Below are 15739 nucleotides of genomic sequence, written 5' to 3' on the forward strand. Positions count from 1 at the left end.
TGCCATGAAGCTTTTGCCCTGGGTTTTTGTCTTAAAATTTTTGGTCTTAGAGTTAGGTCATGGATCCATTTTGAGTCAGTTTTTGTATATGGTGTGAGGTAAGGGCCCAGCTTCATTTTCTGTATGTGGATATTCAGTTTTCCCAGCATCATCTGTTGAAAAGATTATCTTTTCATCGTTGAAGGTTCTTTTCACCCTTGTCAAAAACCATTTGATCATATATGCAAAGGTTTATGTCTGTATGGTATTTCATTTGTCTCTGTCTGTCTTTATGCCAGTACCACATTATTTTGATTTCTATAGTTTTGTATTAGGTTTTATTGAGAGAGTTTAGTTTTGTTTGTTTGTTTGTTTTAAAGATTTTATTTATTTATTTGACTGAGCGAGATCACAAGTAGGCAGGAGGCAGGAAGAGAGAGGAAGGGAAGCAGGCTTCCCGCTGAGAGGAGAGCCCTATGTGAGGCTTCACCCAGGACCCCGGGATCATGACCTGACCTGAAGGCAGAGGCTTTGACCCACTGAGCCACCCAGGCACCCCTTGTTTTTTTGTTTTTTTAAGAGAGAGAGGGGGCGTGCTCATGTGTACACAAGTTGGGGAGGAGGGGAAGAGGGAGAGAGAATCCTAAGCAGGCTCCATGCCCAGCACGAAGCCCAAAACAGGCTCCATCTTATAACCCCAAGATTACAACCTGAGCTGAAACCAAGAGTTGGACATCAGCAGACTGAGCCACCTAGGCGCCCCTGCATGGTGTAGTCTTTAGATTTTGTGTTTCTAGGAATTTGGCCATTTCATCTAGGTTATCCAGTTTTTTGCCATACAGTTGCCTATAGTACTTCCTTATAATCTTTTTTTTTTTTTTTAAGATTTTATTTATTTATTTGACAGACAGAGATCACAAGTAGGCAGAGAGGCAGGCAGAGAGAGAGAGAGAGAGGGAAGCAGGCTTCCTGCGGAGCAGGGAGCCCGATGCGGGGCTCGATCCCAGGACCCTGAGATCACGACCCGAGCCGAAGGCAGCAGCCCAAACCATTGAGCCACCCAGGTGCCCCTCCTTTTTTTTTTTTTTTAAAGATTTTATTTATTTATTTGACAGAGATCACAAGTAGGCAGAGAGGCAGGCAAAGAGAGAGGAAGGGAAGCAGGCTCCCTGCTGAGCAGAGAGCCCGATGCGGGGCTCGATCCCAGGACCTTGAGATCATGACCTGAGCCAAAGGCAGAGGCTTAACCCACTGAGCCACCCAGGCACCCCGCTTATAATCCTTTTTTAAAATTTTTGATATAATTGGTAATAATGATCTACTTTCATTTCTGATTTTAGCAATTTCAGTCTTTTTTTTTTTTAATTAAATAGCTAAATGGTTATCGGTTCTATTCATCCAGTGAGACAACTCTTGTAGTTTAGTTTTAGAGCATTTAGTTTATTTTTTTTTTTAAAGATTTTATTTATTTATTTGACAGACAGAGATCACAAGTAGGCAGAGAGGCAGGCAGAGAGAGAGAGAGAGAGGGAAGCAGGCTTCCTGCGGAGCAGGGAGCCCGATGCAGGGCTCCATCCCAGGACCCCGAGATCACGACCCGAGCCAAAGGCAGCAGCCCAAACCACTGAGCCACCCAGGCGCCCCTAGAGCATTTAGTTTATTTATCTATAATGTACATACAGATATATTTGGATTTTCATCCACGATCTTATTATTTCCTTTCTATTTTGTGTTCTTGTCTTTTTTTCCCCCGCCCCTCCTTCCTATGATCTCTTTTCTTCCTTGTTTTCTAATTAGGAGCACCTGGGTGGCTCATCTAATTAAGTGTCTACCTCTTGATTTCGTCTCAGGTAATGATCTCAAGGTCTTGAGAATGAGCCCCATGTCAGACTCCGTCCTCAGCACAGAGTCTGCTTGAGATTCTTTCTTCCTCTCCCTCTGCCCCTCCCCCTGCTCACACATGCTCTCTAAATAAATAAATAAATAAAAATCTTGAATTATTTTGTAAATATTTCATTTCTCCCCTTTTCTAGCTCAGGAGTTTAAATGCTTTGTCTTTTCTCTTGATGGTTAGTCTAAAGATTATCATGTGACTTTTTGATTTCCCAAAATCTAATTGGTAGAAACCCTTAGCTTCTCCAGGCTTTTGTACTGTTAGCATCATACATTTTAGTTATATATGCATGTATGTATGTATATGTGTCTGTATGTTTGTACATATGTTAAACCACTTTTTTGTAAAACCATAAGGTGATATTGTCATTAGTATTACTGTTATTAATAATAATTATGGAGACGTTTGAGCATATATGAAACCTGTAGGCACTGGTCATTCCAGCCATAACAACTATCAGTCCATGACTAATCCTATCCCATTCACATTTCTGTTTACTTATCTTATTATTATTTATCTTTTTAAATATTTTTATTTATTTGACAGAGAGACATCAAGAGAGGGAACAGAAGCAGGGAAATGAGAGAGGGAGAAGCAGGCCTCCCCCTGAGTAGGCAGCCCAAGGTGGGACTCGGTCCCAGGATCCTGGGGTCATGACCTGAGCCGAAAGCAGACGCTTAACAACGTGTGCCACCCAGGCACCCTCTTCTTTTATTATTTTAAAGCAAATTACAGATCTAATTTTAAAGATTTTATTTATTTATTTGACAGACAGAGATCACAAGCAGGCAGAGAAGCAGGCAGAGAGAGAGGAGGAAGCAGGCTCCCCGCTGAACAGAAAGCCCGATGTGGGGCTCGATCCCAGGACCCTGGGATCATGATCCGAGCCGAAGGCAGAGGCTTTAACCCACTGAGCCACCTAGGCGCCCCCAGATCTAATTTTATTCATAATTATTTAGTGTGTGTCCCTACAAGATAACTTAAAAAAATTATCATTCCACAACAAAGTTAATATTTATCTAGATTTACTAACATATTTACCCATTTTATTGCTCTTTAAATTTTTCCTATATGTCCAAGCTTCTGTTGGGGATAATTTTCCTTTGACTTAGAGAACATATATACATATTTTATTAAGATGTTATTTATTTACTTGAGAGAGAGAAAGAGAGCACAAGCAGGGGAAGAGGCAGAGGGAGAGGGAAAAGCAGACTTCTTACTGAGTGGTGAGCCTGAGGCAGGGCCAGATTTAAGGATCCTGGGATCATGACCCAAGTCAAAGTCAGGTATTTAATCAACTGAGCCACCCAAGTGCCCTGACTTAAAGTTTTTTTTTGTTTTTTTTTAAAAGATTTTATTTACTTATTTGTCAGAGAGCACAAGTAGGCAGAGGCAGGCAGAGAGAGAGGGAAGCAGACTCCCCGCTGAGCAGAAAGCCTGATGCGGGGCTCGATCCCAGGACCCTGGGACCATGACCTGAGCCAAAGGCAGAGGCTTTAACCCACTGAGCCACCCAGGCACCCCAACCCTGACTTAAAGTTTAATACTAGTCTGCTGATGACGAATTTTAGTTTTGTTTGTCTGAAAACGTCTTTATTTCACCTTCATTTTTGAAGGCTATGTATGCTGGGTATAGAATTTGGAACTGGCAGTTTAGTTAAATAAATCCATTCCGTTGTCTTCTTGTTCCCATGATTTCTGTGAAGTCAGTTGTTCCTGTATTATTGTGGTTTCTTTGAAGGTAATCTCTTTTTCTCCAGCTCCTTTGAGATTTTCCCTGTAGTTGATTTTCAGAATTTTTACTGCAATATGCTTGGTGTAGTTTGCTTTGTATTTATCCTGTTAAGGATTCACAATTTCCCTTGAATCAGTAGTTCGATACCCTTTGTCACTTTTGGAAGATTCTCAGCTATTCTCTCTTTTATTTATTTATTTATTTATTTATTTATTTAAGTTTAAAAACACTTAACATGCACCTCTATACCCAGCATGGGGCTTGAGCTCATGACCCCAAGATCAAGAGTCACCTGCCCTTCTGACTGAGCCATCCAGGAGCCCCTGTTCTCTCTTTAAATGATTACTTCTGCCCATATTTTTCTCCATTCTCAGAAGAGAATCCAATCACATGTTGTTAGAAACACTTTTTTTCCTGGGTGCTTTGTTCTTCTCTTTTTTTTGTGACCTTTCAGATTATTATTTCTGTCTTTGGCAAAATCTACTGTTAAGCTCATCTGTCAGATTTCTCAACTTGGTAACTAAATTTTTCAGTTGTTGAATTTCTGTATGATTCTTTTTTATTGATTCTTGTTTTCTGCTACTATTCTTTTTTTTTTTTTTAATTTATTTGACAAAGAGAGAGACATCACAAATAGGCAGAGAGGCAAGCGGGGGTGGGGGGAGAGGCAGGCTCCCTGCTGAGCAGAGAGCCTGACTTGGGGCCCGATCCCAGGACCCCGAGACCATGACCCGAGCCAAAGGCAGAGGCCCAACCCACTGAGCCACCCAGGTGCCCTCTGGTACTATTCTTAATCTTGCTTTTTATCTTCTTAGACATATCAAGGATTTTATCTTGAATATTTTAGCGTCTAGATCTTCATTGTTTGGAATCCCTGTAGGTTTTAAAAATTTTTCTGTCTTCTTATTTTTAGTCGTGTCACTATATCTCTTTATATACCTGGTTATTTTTGATTGTCAGATGTTATATATCAAAAATCGTAGAATTATTTGAAAGCCTAGGATGCTGATAAGAGTCCTGTGTAGAAGTTGTTTGCATGTGGCAAGCAGCTAGGGGTACCAGCAATCCAGAGTCACTTTAATTCCAGGTATTGAAGGGAAACTCTGCTTAGTTCCAAGGTGTAGTGGGTCAGGTTTCAACCCAAAGCATGGGTTATTTACCATGGTCTCCTCCCCTTATCAGTCACTGAACTAGGATTTTGTCTTCCCAGCTCCACAAGGCTGTTAGAACACTGTTGCACCTCTCATCCTCTTTATCAGCAGGTGCTCTAGGAGAAAAGAAGCCACAAATAATGGACTTCCTGTCTGAATTGCCTTTCTCTCCCAAGTCTCAACACTTTAACTCTTAATGGTCTTGTTAAAGTCTCCAATACCTTCAAGAGATTTAAAAATATTTTAGGGCACCTGGATGGCTCAGTCGTTAAGCTGCCTTTGGCTCAGGTCATGATCCCGGGGTTCTGGAATCTGAGCCACGCATTGGGCTCCCTGTTCAGAGGGAAGCCTGCTTCTCCCTCTTCCACTCCCTCTGCTTGTGTTCCTTCTCTTACTGTGTCTCTCTCTGTCAAATAAATAAATAAAATCTTTAAAAAAAAATTTATCAGTTTTTTATAGTTTTCTCAGTAGAGTGATTGGACTAAGTGCCCAAAATATGTAGTCCATCATGACTGAACGTGAAAGTCACCCCAGTTTTTTCTAACTCCATGTTTCTGTTTACAGATCGAGGCAATGACAACTGGCTGATTAAATATGACTGTCCAATGGATAGTTCTAGCTCTCGGGTAAGAGGTTGATCTATGGTAGTGTGTATGCATAATACAGAAACACATAACAATCAGAGATTAAGTCACATAGATTCAGAAGAATCTAGATAGCACATGTATTTAAAATTGATGGGTTAATATTTGATAGAGTTTTCCCTTCATCTGTTTTTTAAGTTGTATCTTATTGAATGATATTCATAGATACCGAATGAAGAAGGGTTCAGATATATTTGGATATATTTGGTCTGAGACCAAATATATTTGGTCTGAGAAGTAGTCCATTAAATGAATCTATTTAATTTTGTTTGGCCAGTAATTTCTAATCTTTTTTAGAATACTTTTCTCGTAATAGACAATTCCATAGAACATCAGTTTAGAAAAAGCTGCTTCCTGCAACTTTCCTTACTTTCTCATTGCTTTCATCCTCTATCATGCTTTTCTATTCCTGCTCAGTCTGCACATTTTAAAGAATTAGTAGGAATGCTACCTAGAATAGGAGAGTAAGGTTGACTTTCATCCTTTATAATAAGTGTTTTTTTTGTCCAGCTTTATTTAAATAGAACTGACATATAACATTGTGCAGATTTTAAATGTGCAACGTGGTGATTTAATGCATGTATATTTTGCAAAATGTTTACCACAATAGATGGGTTAACACATTCTCATAGTGTTTTTACTTCCTTCTCTAATAGTGGTTCTCATATTTGGTACATGAGAATCATCTGAAGAGTTGACTAAAAATAGTACAAACTCTTTGGGCCTTTCCCCACTAGGCCTTGGGTAAAACTCAGGATTCCATTCTTTTAATAAGATATCCTAGGGGATTCTGATGCAGGTATCCTCAACCCACATATCCTGTTTCTGTGATGGCACTTGTGAACCTGAAGTAGGGAGCCAAACAGTCACGAGAGTGTCTGATGGGCTCTCATAGGTAGACTGCCCTACTCTGCAATCAGCCTTGTCCTTTTCCCTTATCACTGAAATGGCAAGAGACTCTTGTGCAAGAGCGGCCAGCTGTTATCTTCCATGGTTCTGTTGTGTCACAGGAAAATGTGGTCACCAGTGAAGTGGCATCTGGTCAAAGTCTACACAAAAGGACCTTGGCTGGCTGATGATTTGCTTTTTCCTTTTTCTTTTCATAGTCTCAGGACTCTCACTGCCTTTCACTAGGAGGAAAGGTGCAGAGTTATCTTTGTTATTGTCAGTTTCCTTCTTACCAAGGGCTGTGGCAGCTCCTGGGGAAGTGCACCTTTCCTAAGATAAGGGACTCTGAGACCCTTGAATAGGCCAAATCAGAGGTGCCATAAATGTCCTAAGACTAGGAGCTGTGGAAACTAGTCAGAGGTCGACCAAGGATTGGTGCCTGTGGGGGTTGAGGTAGGGTGCTCTGCTACTACTATAAAGGGCTTGAGGTAGGTGGGACCCCAAGTATTTACTCTTTCCTTGCTCTTTAGGACACAGACTGGGTGGTGGTGAAGGAGCCTGTTATCAAGGTGGCTGCCATAGACAATGGGCTGGCTTTCCCCCTGAAGCATCCTGATTCCTGGAGGGCATGTAAGTCTAAGACCACTGTGGTCTGGCTCTTTTCCTGCTCAGTCTTAGTTTCTCATCTATGCAGTGAAGATAATAATACTTCTATGACAGGATTGCTTTAAGAATTGATGGAATAATGCAGCTCATGCATTTAGCACAGTAGCTGACATATGGCAAGTACTGCAAAATACAAAGTATTATTGTCATTTTTACCTTACATTATTCCTATTAAAAGCGCACAGCTGGGGCGCCTGGGTGGCTCAGTGGGTTAAGCCACTGCCTTCGGCTCGGGTCATGATCTCGGGGTCCTGGGATCGAGTCCCGCGTCAGGTTCTCTGCTCGGCAGGGAGCCTGCTTCCCTCTCTCTCTCTGCCTGCCTCTCTGCCTCCTTGTGATCTCTGCCTGTCAAATAAATAAATACATAAAATCTAAAAAAAAAAAAGCACACAGCTGAGTTTTCTCATCTTCGTTTTGTTTTTCTCATTCTTTCTGAGGACTATCTTATTTATCCCATTTGTGTTTCTAAATATAAGCTATTGTCAGTGTTCTGTCTTCCTTGTTGATATCCTGGAAGTCAGCCCCTGTACTGTTAATAATGGAGAAACTCTTGGAAAGAGAGAGAGATACAAGTAGGAAGTCATTAGCCCCTTTGCAGTACAGTCTGTCTTCTCAGAAGGAGCATCTGAATGTCTTCATTGGCAAGTCACTGGAAGGTCACGTAATGTCTGAGAAAGAGCACCACCTCTGGGATTCTGCGGTCCTGGCCTTGAATCCTAATTCCTCTACTCTATAGCCTTTAGGATTTACATCCCTTGTAATTTTCTTTCCAGTTGTGTATCATGTGAGAGGGGCATTCTGCCTTCTGCAGTGCTCTGATAGGTGGAGGACATAGATGGGCAGCTTTGCTTTGTGCTTTTCTTTTTTTCAGATCCCTTTTACTGGGCATGGTTGCCCCAGGCAAAAGTCCCATTCTCTCAGGAGATCAAAGATCTGATTCTTCCAAAGATATCGGACCCTAACTTCGTCAAGGACTTGGAGGAGGACCTGTATGAACTCTTCAAGGTTAGCCCTGGGAGCCTCAGCCTTATAACTATATGGAAGAAGGAATTTCTAATGGCTTTTCTAATGGCTCCTGATACAAGGAAGAGAGAATGGCTAACACTCCTCTGACCTGTGGTAGCCAATGAAGAGTAAGCAAGATTCCCGCATGTGGACAGCAAGACCTGGTTTGGGACAATTTGGACAAAAAAAAAAAAAAATTGACAGCTGTGGTGAATCACCGTGGGTTTATCCTGCGTGTCATGGGCTGCACCGTGTCTACAGAGCTCTCCTTGGCAAATGAGCACTTAGAGCCTGGAGTTCTGTAGAATCAGATAATAATGAGACTCAGGACAAGATATTTACTTGTTCCCTTTCCCCATCTGTGAAACAGAGTTCTTGGGGTGGTAGTTAATTTCACTAAGCCTCATAAGCTCCATGTAACTTTTCTTTATTAGAAAGTTTCTGTTTAGGGGAAGAAAATGGGTTCTTCTGAGGGATTCATGAAGGCTCTATCTCTGCCCTTTTGCAGAAAGATCCTGGTTTCGACAGGGGCCAGTTCCATAAGCAGATTGCTGTCATGCGGGGACAGGTAAGCCTGGGACTTCCTCCTGGTGTCATCCCTGGGATCTCTCTGGGAGGGTCATGTGCTCATGTTGAGTAAATGTGTAAAGCTTGTGTTTTACACCCTTGGAGTCTATGCCTTACTTACTTACGACTCTGTCGTAGCATGTGGGAGAGGAAAAGGAGCTCTTGCAAATCTCCCACCTTTTCCATGGTATCCAGTGCTTGGTGAGGCACTATGTGCTCAGCTCTGTGCCAGTTGCTGGGTGGTTCATTGGTAAATTTACCCAGTGGCCCCTGTCCTCAAGTTGCTCAAGGAAGGCCATATGCTTTGGTAGTTAAGAGCTAGCCTCTGGAGTCAGACTTGTTCACTACTTACAAGCTCTGTGTCCTTGAGCAAGAGCCTCTGCTGCCTTGTTTATAAAATGTGACAATAATAACACCTTGCAGAGCTGGGCAGCAGATTACATAAGATAATGCATATTAAGTGTTTAGTAAAGACAATTACCTAGCACATGGTTAGTACTCATATATTGGCTGTGGTTATAATTTTTGTTATCATGGTTACAAGTTATATTATTTCTTTTTTTGGAGATTTTATTTATTTGACAGAGAGAGACACAGCAAGAGAGGGAACATAAGCAGGGGTAGTGGGACAGGTAGAAGCCAGCTTCCTACCAAACAGGGAGCCTATTGCAGGGCTCAGTCCCATGACCCTGGGATCATGATCTGAGCTGAAGGCAGATGCTTAATGACTGAGCCACCCAGGCACCCCTACTCTCACCACTTCACCTTCAAAGAGAGCTAGAGAAACTCCTAGGGCACTGTTGATCTTCCAAAATATAGTAAAGACTATGCCTGAAAAATTGTTTTAAAACTCATAGGGCACTGACATTCTTATCACTTTAAAGAGATCTGGGATGGCCTAGTGGTTAAGGGGCACACACTGATCTTGGTGCCTGTGTTTGGATTCTGGTTCTGTCATTTATTGGCTGTGAGGTCTTGGAGAAGTTGCTTTATCTCTCCTTCCTTTAACTTCTCCATTTGTGACCTAGGGTTAATAATAGCACCTACATCATAGGGTTATTATGAAATAAATGATTTGGAGTAGTGCATGATGAAGTTCTCAGTGTGCATTAGCTGTTTTATGATTTGGTGTATAGATAAAGCAGCTTTCACCTCCTTAAAGGATAGGAAGGTCCTTCTAGTTGTAATTAGGCATTTACCTCTGCCTACCGTTTTGGTAAAGGGTTCTGGTAAGAGCAATTCTTGGACTTACTGAGTCCATGTTTCCTTGGAAATGGGACATACAAAGGTTTTAAGAGCTGCAATTGTTACAGCTGACTGCATATCAGTAACGTGGCCTTCCTACATTTCTCAAGTCATGTAAGGGCAGCTGGCAGGATATTTGGAAACCTTAAAAACCACATAATGTACTGTGATATTATGGAACTCAGCATAAAGGAATGAACTTCTTCTCAAGTTTATGCAGGCTGTACCTCTGTCCCTGTTGTACTATCTTCCCTAATCCCTTTCCATCTTATTCCCTTGTCAAAACCATAGCACCCCTCCTCTCTTATATCCAGTTAAGGATGTTATCTAGAGTGGCAAAAGAGGGGTGGGAGAGTGTAATTTTCTTTCTCTCTGTTTTATGCCCTTAATGTCCTTTGAGGGCCTTTTGGTCTCTTAACCTGGAGTGCCTACCTCTGAAACACCGGAAGCTTCATGAGCATCCAGCTCCTTTTTAGCTTACCAGTCACACGCCTAGGCAGAACAAGCCTTTGCCTTCCAGACGCCTGACCTGCCACAGGGAAAGGAGGTCACAACCCTTTACCTATCTGAGCCTAACCACGGAGTGCCTGTATGAGGGCCCTGAGCCAGAGGGGAAGAGTCCGAACTCCCAGAGAGATGGAGTTGGATGACAGAATTTGTTACTAACTGTAAAGATGTCACACCAGGTGTTAGAAAGAGTGCCAAGACTGAGGTAAAGCCTCTTTAAATGGCATATTTGAAGACAATGTTTATTCTTTAGCATTATATGCCTGCTATCAATCTTTCGTCAGCTTTTTAATTTGAAAGATTTCAAAGCTTCAGTAAAGAGTAGACTCTTTCCCTGGATTCACCAGTTGTTATACTTAGTCAGCCATGCCTGCTTTACCTCTATCTATTTGCTTGTTTATCTGCCAATTATCTATTGGAATAATATCTATCTCTATATATCCCTGTAATTTCTCTCTTTAATATACCTGTGTAACTTGTCTCCTCTTAGGTAGATTGATATTTTTAAAGACTTTATTTATTTTATTTGACAGAGATCAGAAGTAGGCAGAGGCAGGCAGAGAGAAAGGAAGGGAAGCAGGCTTCCTGCTGAGCAGAGCGCCCAATGCGGGATTCGATCTCAGGACCCTGTGATCATGACCTGAGCTGAAGGCAGAGGCTTTAACCCACTGAGCCACCCAGGCACCCCTGATCGATATATTTTTTTTGACCAAATCTTTAGAAAGTAAGTTGTAGATAATTTGACCTTTTACCCCTGCTGCTAGAGCATGCATGAGAGGCAGCTTGTAACCCAAAGAACAAAAGGAAGCACAGGAAGAACCAGCCAGGACAGGTTTAACATCCTCTTAAGTTGGGTAGTCTCCTGCACAATTCACTCCAATTCCATTTGAACCTCCTTTTCATTCTCTACCCTGAGTTTTGTGTTCAAAGGTTTTGAAGCAGTGGAGGATTCTATTAGATACCAAAACAATTAAGTAAAAAAATAATTACTGGTAGCTTCCACTTCAGACCTCCCCCTTCTGTTTCAGGTGTATCTCTGCCTCTTTATGGGCAGCATTTGCAGGCCAAGGATATTTGTGGCTTGAGGGCTATGTGTCTGTGTGATTTGGGGGTGCAGCCTTGCTTACCCTCCCCTGTATCAGTGGCCTGGCTGGGAAAATCTTCAGTAGTTTAAAGAAGGCGCTCATCAGGGCACCTGGCTGGCTCAGTTGGTAGAGCATGTGACTCTTGATCTTGGGGTTGTGAGTTTGAGCCTCATGTTGGGTGTAGAGATTATTTAAAAATAAAATCTTAAAAAGAAAGGAAGGAAGGAAGGAAGGAAGAAAGAAAGAAAGGAGGGAACTTTTAAAAAGCAAGCAAGCGTATAGGCTATCATAGAGCAACTTCCATTTTTGTACTGTCCTATCAGAGAAGATAAATGGTGGTGATTCTAATTTTGACAAACATTCCTGTAAAAATATATACATATATTTTAAAAATATTTTATTTATTTATTTATTTATTTGAGAGAGAGAGAGAGAGAGAGAGTGAGAGAGCACGGCTGGGGAGAGGGAGAAGCAGATATCCTGCTGGAGCAGGCAGCCCAATGCAGGACTCAATCCCAGGATCCTGGGGTCATGACCTGAGCCCAGGTAGACACTTAACCCTTAACCCACTGAACCAGCCAAGCACCCCTCCCATGAACACATTTCTTAAATATCTGTAAAATATGGACAAAAGTTGGTAAAGAGCTAAATGCAATGTGGCTTCCCGAATGGGCTCCTGAAATAGAAGAAGAACAGTCCTGGAAAATCTAATGAAATCTAAATTAAGTCTGAAGTTTGGTTAATAGTAATGTTTCAGTGTTAATTTCTTAATTTTGGTAAATGGACTGTAGTTACGTGAAAATTTAAAATTAGGGGAAACTGAGTAAATTGTGTACAGGAACTCTCTATACTATCATTTAACTTTTCCTTAAGTTTAAAAAACTGATAAAGAGACAGCATTTGAGAGACAAGCCAAGTGAAATGCTGGCTTTTTTCAAAATACATAGTCTTTGCAGGAAAATCAGAGAATATAGGATAAACAACAGTGAGCAAATAAAAATCACCTATAATTTCTTGACCCAGAGATAATCACTGCCAACTTGCAGAATTTTTCTTCTCTGCAGATAGGTAGATTGGAAGATAGAATTTCAGAAAATGAAAGTAGAGTCACATTATAATACTGGCTCCTGTCTCCTTCCTTTTCTGTCTGTTGACATCAGGATCAGCTTTCCATGCCAATAAAATAGATCTTTTAATTGCTGTTTCTTATCCCTTAGATCGTTAACTGATCCCATACTCTTGGGCGTTTATACCATTTTCACTGTTATAAACAGTACTGCACTCTATTCGTGGAAACTATGCATATATAAGATTACTGCTTTAGTTCCTATAAATGGAATTGCACACTCAGAGAGCCTGTTCACTTTTAAGCCTTTATCATCCACTTACCTTGCTGAAGAACTGGCCCAGGGTCCAGCCCCATAGCCTGGCTCTGAACTCTCCTCAAATCTGAGGCCTCATCTTCTTCTTCTGTATCCTTACTAATAAGAAGGGCAAAAAGTGGGAGGTTTTGAATTAAAAAAAAAAATTGCATTTTTTAAATGACCAGAGAGATTTCCATTTTCTATATTTTGCCCCTTATATTCAACTTTTGGAAACACCCTATTTGTATAATTTTCCATTAATGTGTTTAGTTTTGTATTGATTTATGGGAGCACTCTATCAGCAGGTCATCCTTCAGAGGTAGACCAGGATGCCTTGGTCTTTCTCTCACTGATCTTATTTTTCCTGCTGCAGATCCTAAATCTGACCCAGGCCCTGAAAGACAACAAGAGTCCCCTGCACCTTGTCCAGATGCCACCTGTGATTGTCGAGACGGCCCGTTCCCACCAGCGATCTTCTAGCGAGTCCTACACACAGAGCTTTCAGAGTCGGAAGCCCTTCTTCTCATGGTGGTAGCCCGAGAGGCAGACAAAGACATGTTTGAGACTTGGGCTAGGAGGAAGCCTGGGGAGTGGGTTGCAGGAAAAGCCAGAGATGCTGGTGGAGAGCAGTGCCCTTAAGAACCCTTCTTCTCTGCTCGCCAGCCCCTCAGGGCTTTCCCAAGCACAGGGAGAAGCACAGTCGGAGGGACAGTTTGTGCTGTTGGGCCCTTCTGATTGCTAGGGAGGGCTGGAGCCTCCATGCGAGTGAGTAATCCAGAAGCCCCGGAAGGAGCATCTCCCAGCATCCCTTGGGGGCAAGCTGGGAAATCCCCTTCCCTCCCTGACACCCTGCTCTGTGGCAATTCTCATTATATTCTGCATCAGAAAACGAACACACAAATACGAATTTAAATATTAGTAGCAAAACCCAGGCAGAATCCCAGATCCTCTCAGGTCAGAAACCTGTGATCCAGACCTAAATTTGCATGGGCCCAGACACTCAGGTGCCTCACAGTTCCTTACTCCCATGGACCATACCGGCTGGGTGATTCAGAGAGCCACTGGGTGACTCACCAGTTGGGACAGACAGAAGCCACACCTTTCCTTTGTTTTTTTTGCCAGGTTTTCTTCCCCTTCTCCCACCAGTGCAATAGGCTGACTAAAAGCCTCCCAACCCAGTTCTCCTGGCCAGGACACTTTTGCTCCAGAGCTCTCAGTGGTTCTGCATATAATCATAGAGATCGGCTCTGCTCTCTGCCCTCCCTAGTCCAGGCTTGCATTTTACCCGTCATTCAGGCAAAGGCAAGAGGGAGGAAGTGGCCCTCCCAGCATGCAGAAGCAATCCACTTGGCCTAAGTGCATGCTGGGAGCTATAATTGGCCTATAGGTAAACTCATCCCAGCCTTGCTTTCAGAGTCGGGGTGATAAACTCCCCCAGGTCCTCTAATTTGTTCTGTTGTTGGGTATTTTTTTTCTCAACACTTTGACTTAGGGGTTCAGTTCTGGGTCTCAGTGAGTTGCATCTCAGCTCATAAGAGAATAGGATATTAGGTCCCTGGATTTCTTTTTATGTTACCACTGCTGCCTGGTGGGAGTAACGGGACTCATTCTCTTCCTAGTGGGCAGCTTCCCTTTGCTCCCGACTTCTTGTTACTGGCCAGTGTTTCCTTGGCTTCTTGGGAGGGGCAGGGCCCAGAGGAGAAGGGCCTTCAGACTGCCCCCCCAGCGCCTGACAAGCTCAGTGTGCATCTTCATCCTTCCATGTCTCTTCCCTCAGCTGGCCCCCTTGCCAGGTGTCTAAGCCCTTTCCACACCAAAGCAAAGAATGGCCTCCGGAGGCAGCAAAGAGGGTGCCATCTGTGGCTAAGGGACAGTTCTGCGCTACTGGACACTTCAAGATTCTGGCACCCTGCGATTGGTCAATCAGCCTTGGAAAGAAACTATCTTGACGGTTTGAAAAACAACCAAAGAAAGGGAGCGAGGACTATGGCTCTGTGCCCTCTGCTTGCCCAGCTCCCGCTGCCCAGGAGGCAGAGCAGAGATGTGCAGTCCTTTTGTCAGCTGGGCCAAGTCGGTCCCTTTGCCTCCCAGCCCCCAGGAGCCAGTTTCTGGTGGGGTTCCCTCCAGCTATCAGGAAGAGTTTCTGGGAGTTGGCTATGCATGCCCTGTGGATAAAGACATAGCTCTTAGCCCTGACAATCTCATTTGGCCGACCTGGAATCTGGCCTTGGGGACCGTGGTGGCGACAGTGCCTGCGCCCAGATTACAGGAGCATCAGGGCTTCCGGAGGCCAGAGGGGACCCAGGTGTGTTTAGCTCTCCGAAGACCTCTCTATACAGACGTGTTGGTAAAGCTTCCCACCTGGGCTATGAGAGAGTCCAAGCAGTCTTAGAGGAAGCTGGTTGCTTCCCCCAGCCAAGTAGATCTGCACATCGCCCTCATCTAGACCACCTCTGTGATGAGAAGGAAATTAGGTCCAACGAATGAGGGGGCTGGCCCCAGTCTTGGCAGGCAAGAATGTGGGGTATCCTTTCTCGGCAAGTCTGTACTCAGGTTGCCTTGAATGTGGACTTGGGGAGAGCTGGGGGCCCAAAGTGCCAGGGAAGGCTTCTGGGTGACGCTCATGGGACAGCCCAGCCCTCTGCCAGCCCCAGGTCCTGTCCCCGTGTCAGGGAGGTGAGGCTGGGCTGGGAGAGTGCTGCTGCCTGTGTTGTTCTTCCAACGCACTGTAGAACTTGTATGTAATGTATTTAAATCAATGAAAATGTATGAATAACAAGTCCAGTTCTGACTTTTTTTGTCTAGTGATCTTGGGTAAAAGGAAGACAAGGTAGAATGCAATTTTAAGGACAAAGGACCATGTGTTTCCATGGAGTTGCTGAGATAATGGCTCCTGAGTTATACAGGTCCTCATTTCTGAAGTTTCAGTGCTTAATATTTTCATTAACTCATTTGACACCAAAACGTGACCTGAATCTACGCTGGTATGAATTGAAGCTATTTGTAACC

At 43.2% G+C, this 15739-nt stretch overlaps 1 protein-coding gene across 1 annotated transcript in view; it reads left to right on the forward strand.

Moving 5' to 3' along the window:
- The window catches only part of PI4K2A (phosphatidylinositol 4-kinase type 2 alpha), a 30627-nt gene extending 15113 nt beyond the window's left edge, over positions 1 to 15514 (forward strand). Inside the window, exons 5-9 of the mRNA XM_059398280.1 lie at positions 5324 to 5385; positions 6822 to 6921; positions 7829 to 7962; positions 8471 to 8530; positions 13104 to 15514. Of these exons, the coding sequence (XP_059254263.1) occupies positions 5324 to 5385; positions 6822 to 6921; positions 7829 to 7962; positions 8471 to 8530; positions 13104 to 13265 (518 nt within the window). The 3' untranslated portion in view covers positions 13266 to 15514. The remainder of the gene's footprint in view (positions 1 to 5323; positions 5386 to 6821; positions 6922 to 7828; positions 7963 to 8470; positions 8531 to 13103) is intronic.
- The last annotated feature ends 225 nt before the right edge of the window (positions 15515 to 15739 follow it).

The sequence above is a fragment of the Mustela nigripes genome, chromosome 4 (genome assembly GCF_022355385.1).
Source record: "Mustela nigripes isolate SB6536 chromosome 4, MUSNIG.SB6536, whole genome shotgun sequence".
NCBI lineage: Eukaryota > Metazoa > Chordata > Mammalia > Carnivora > Mustelidae > Mustela > Mustela nigripes.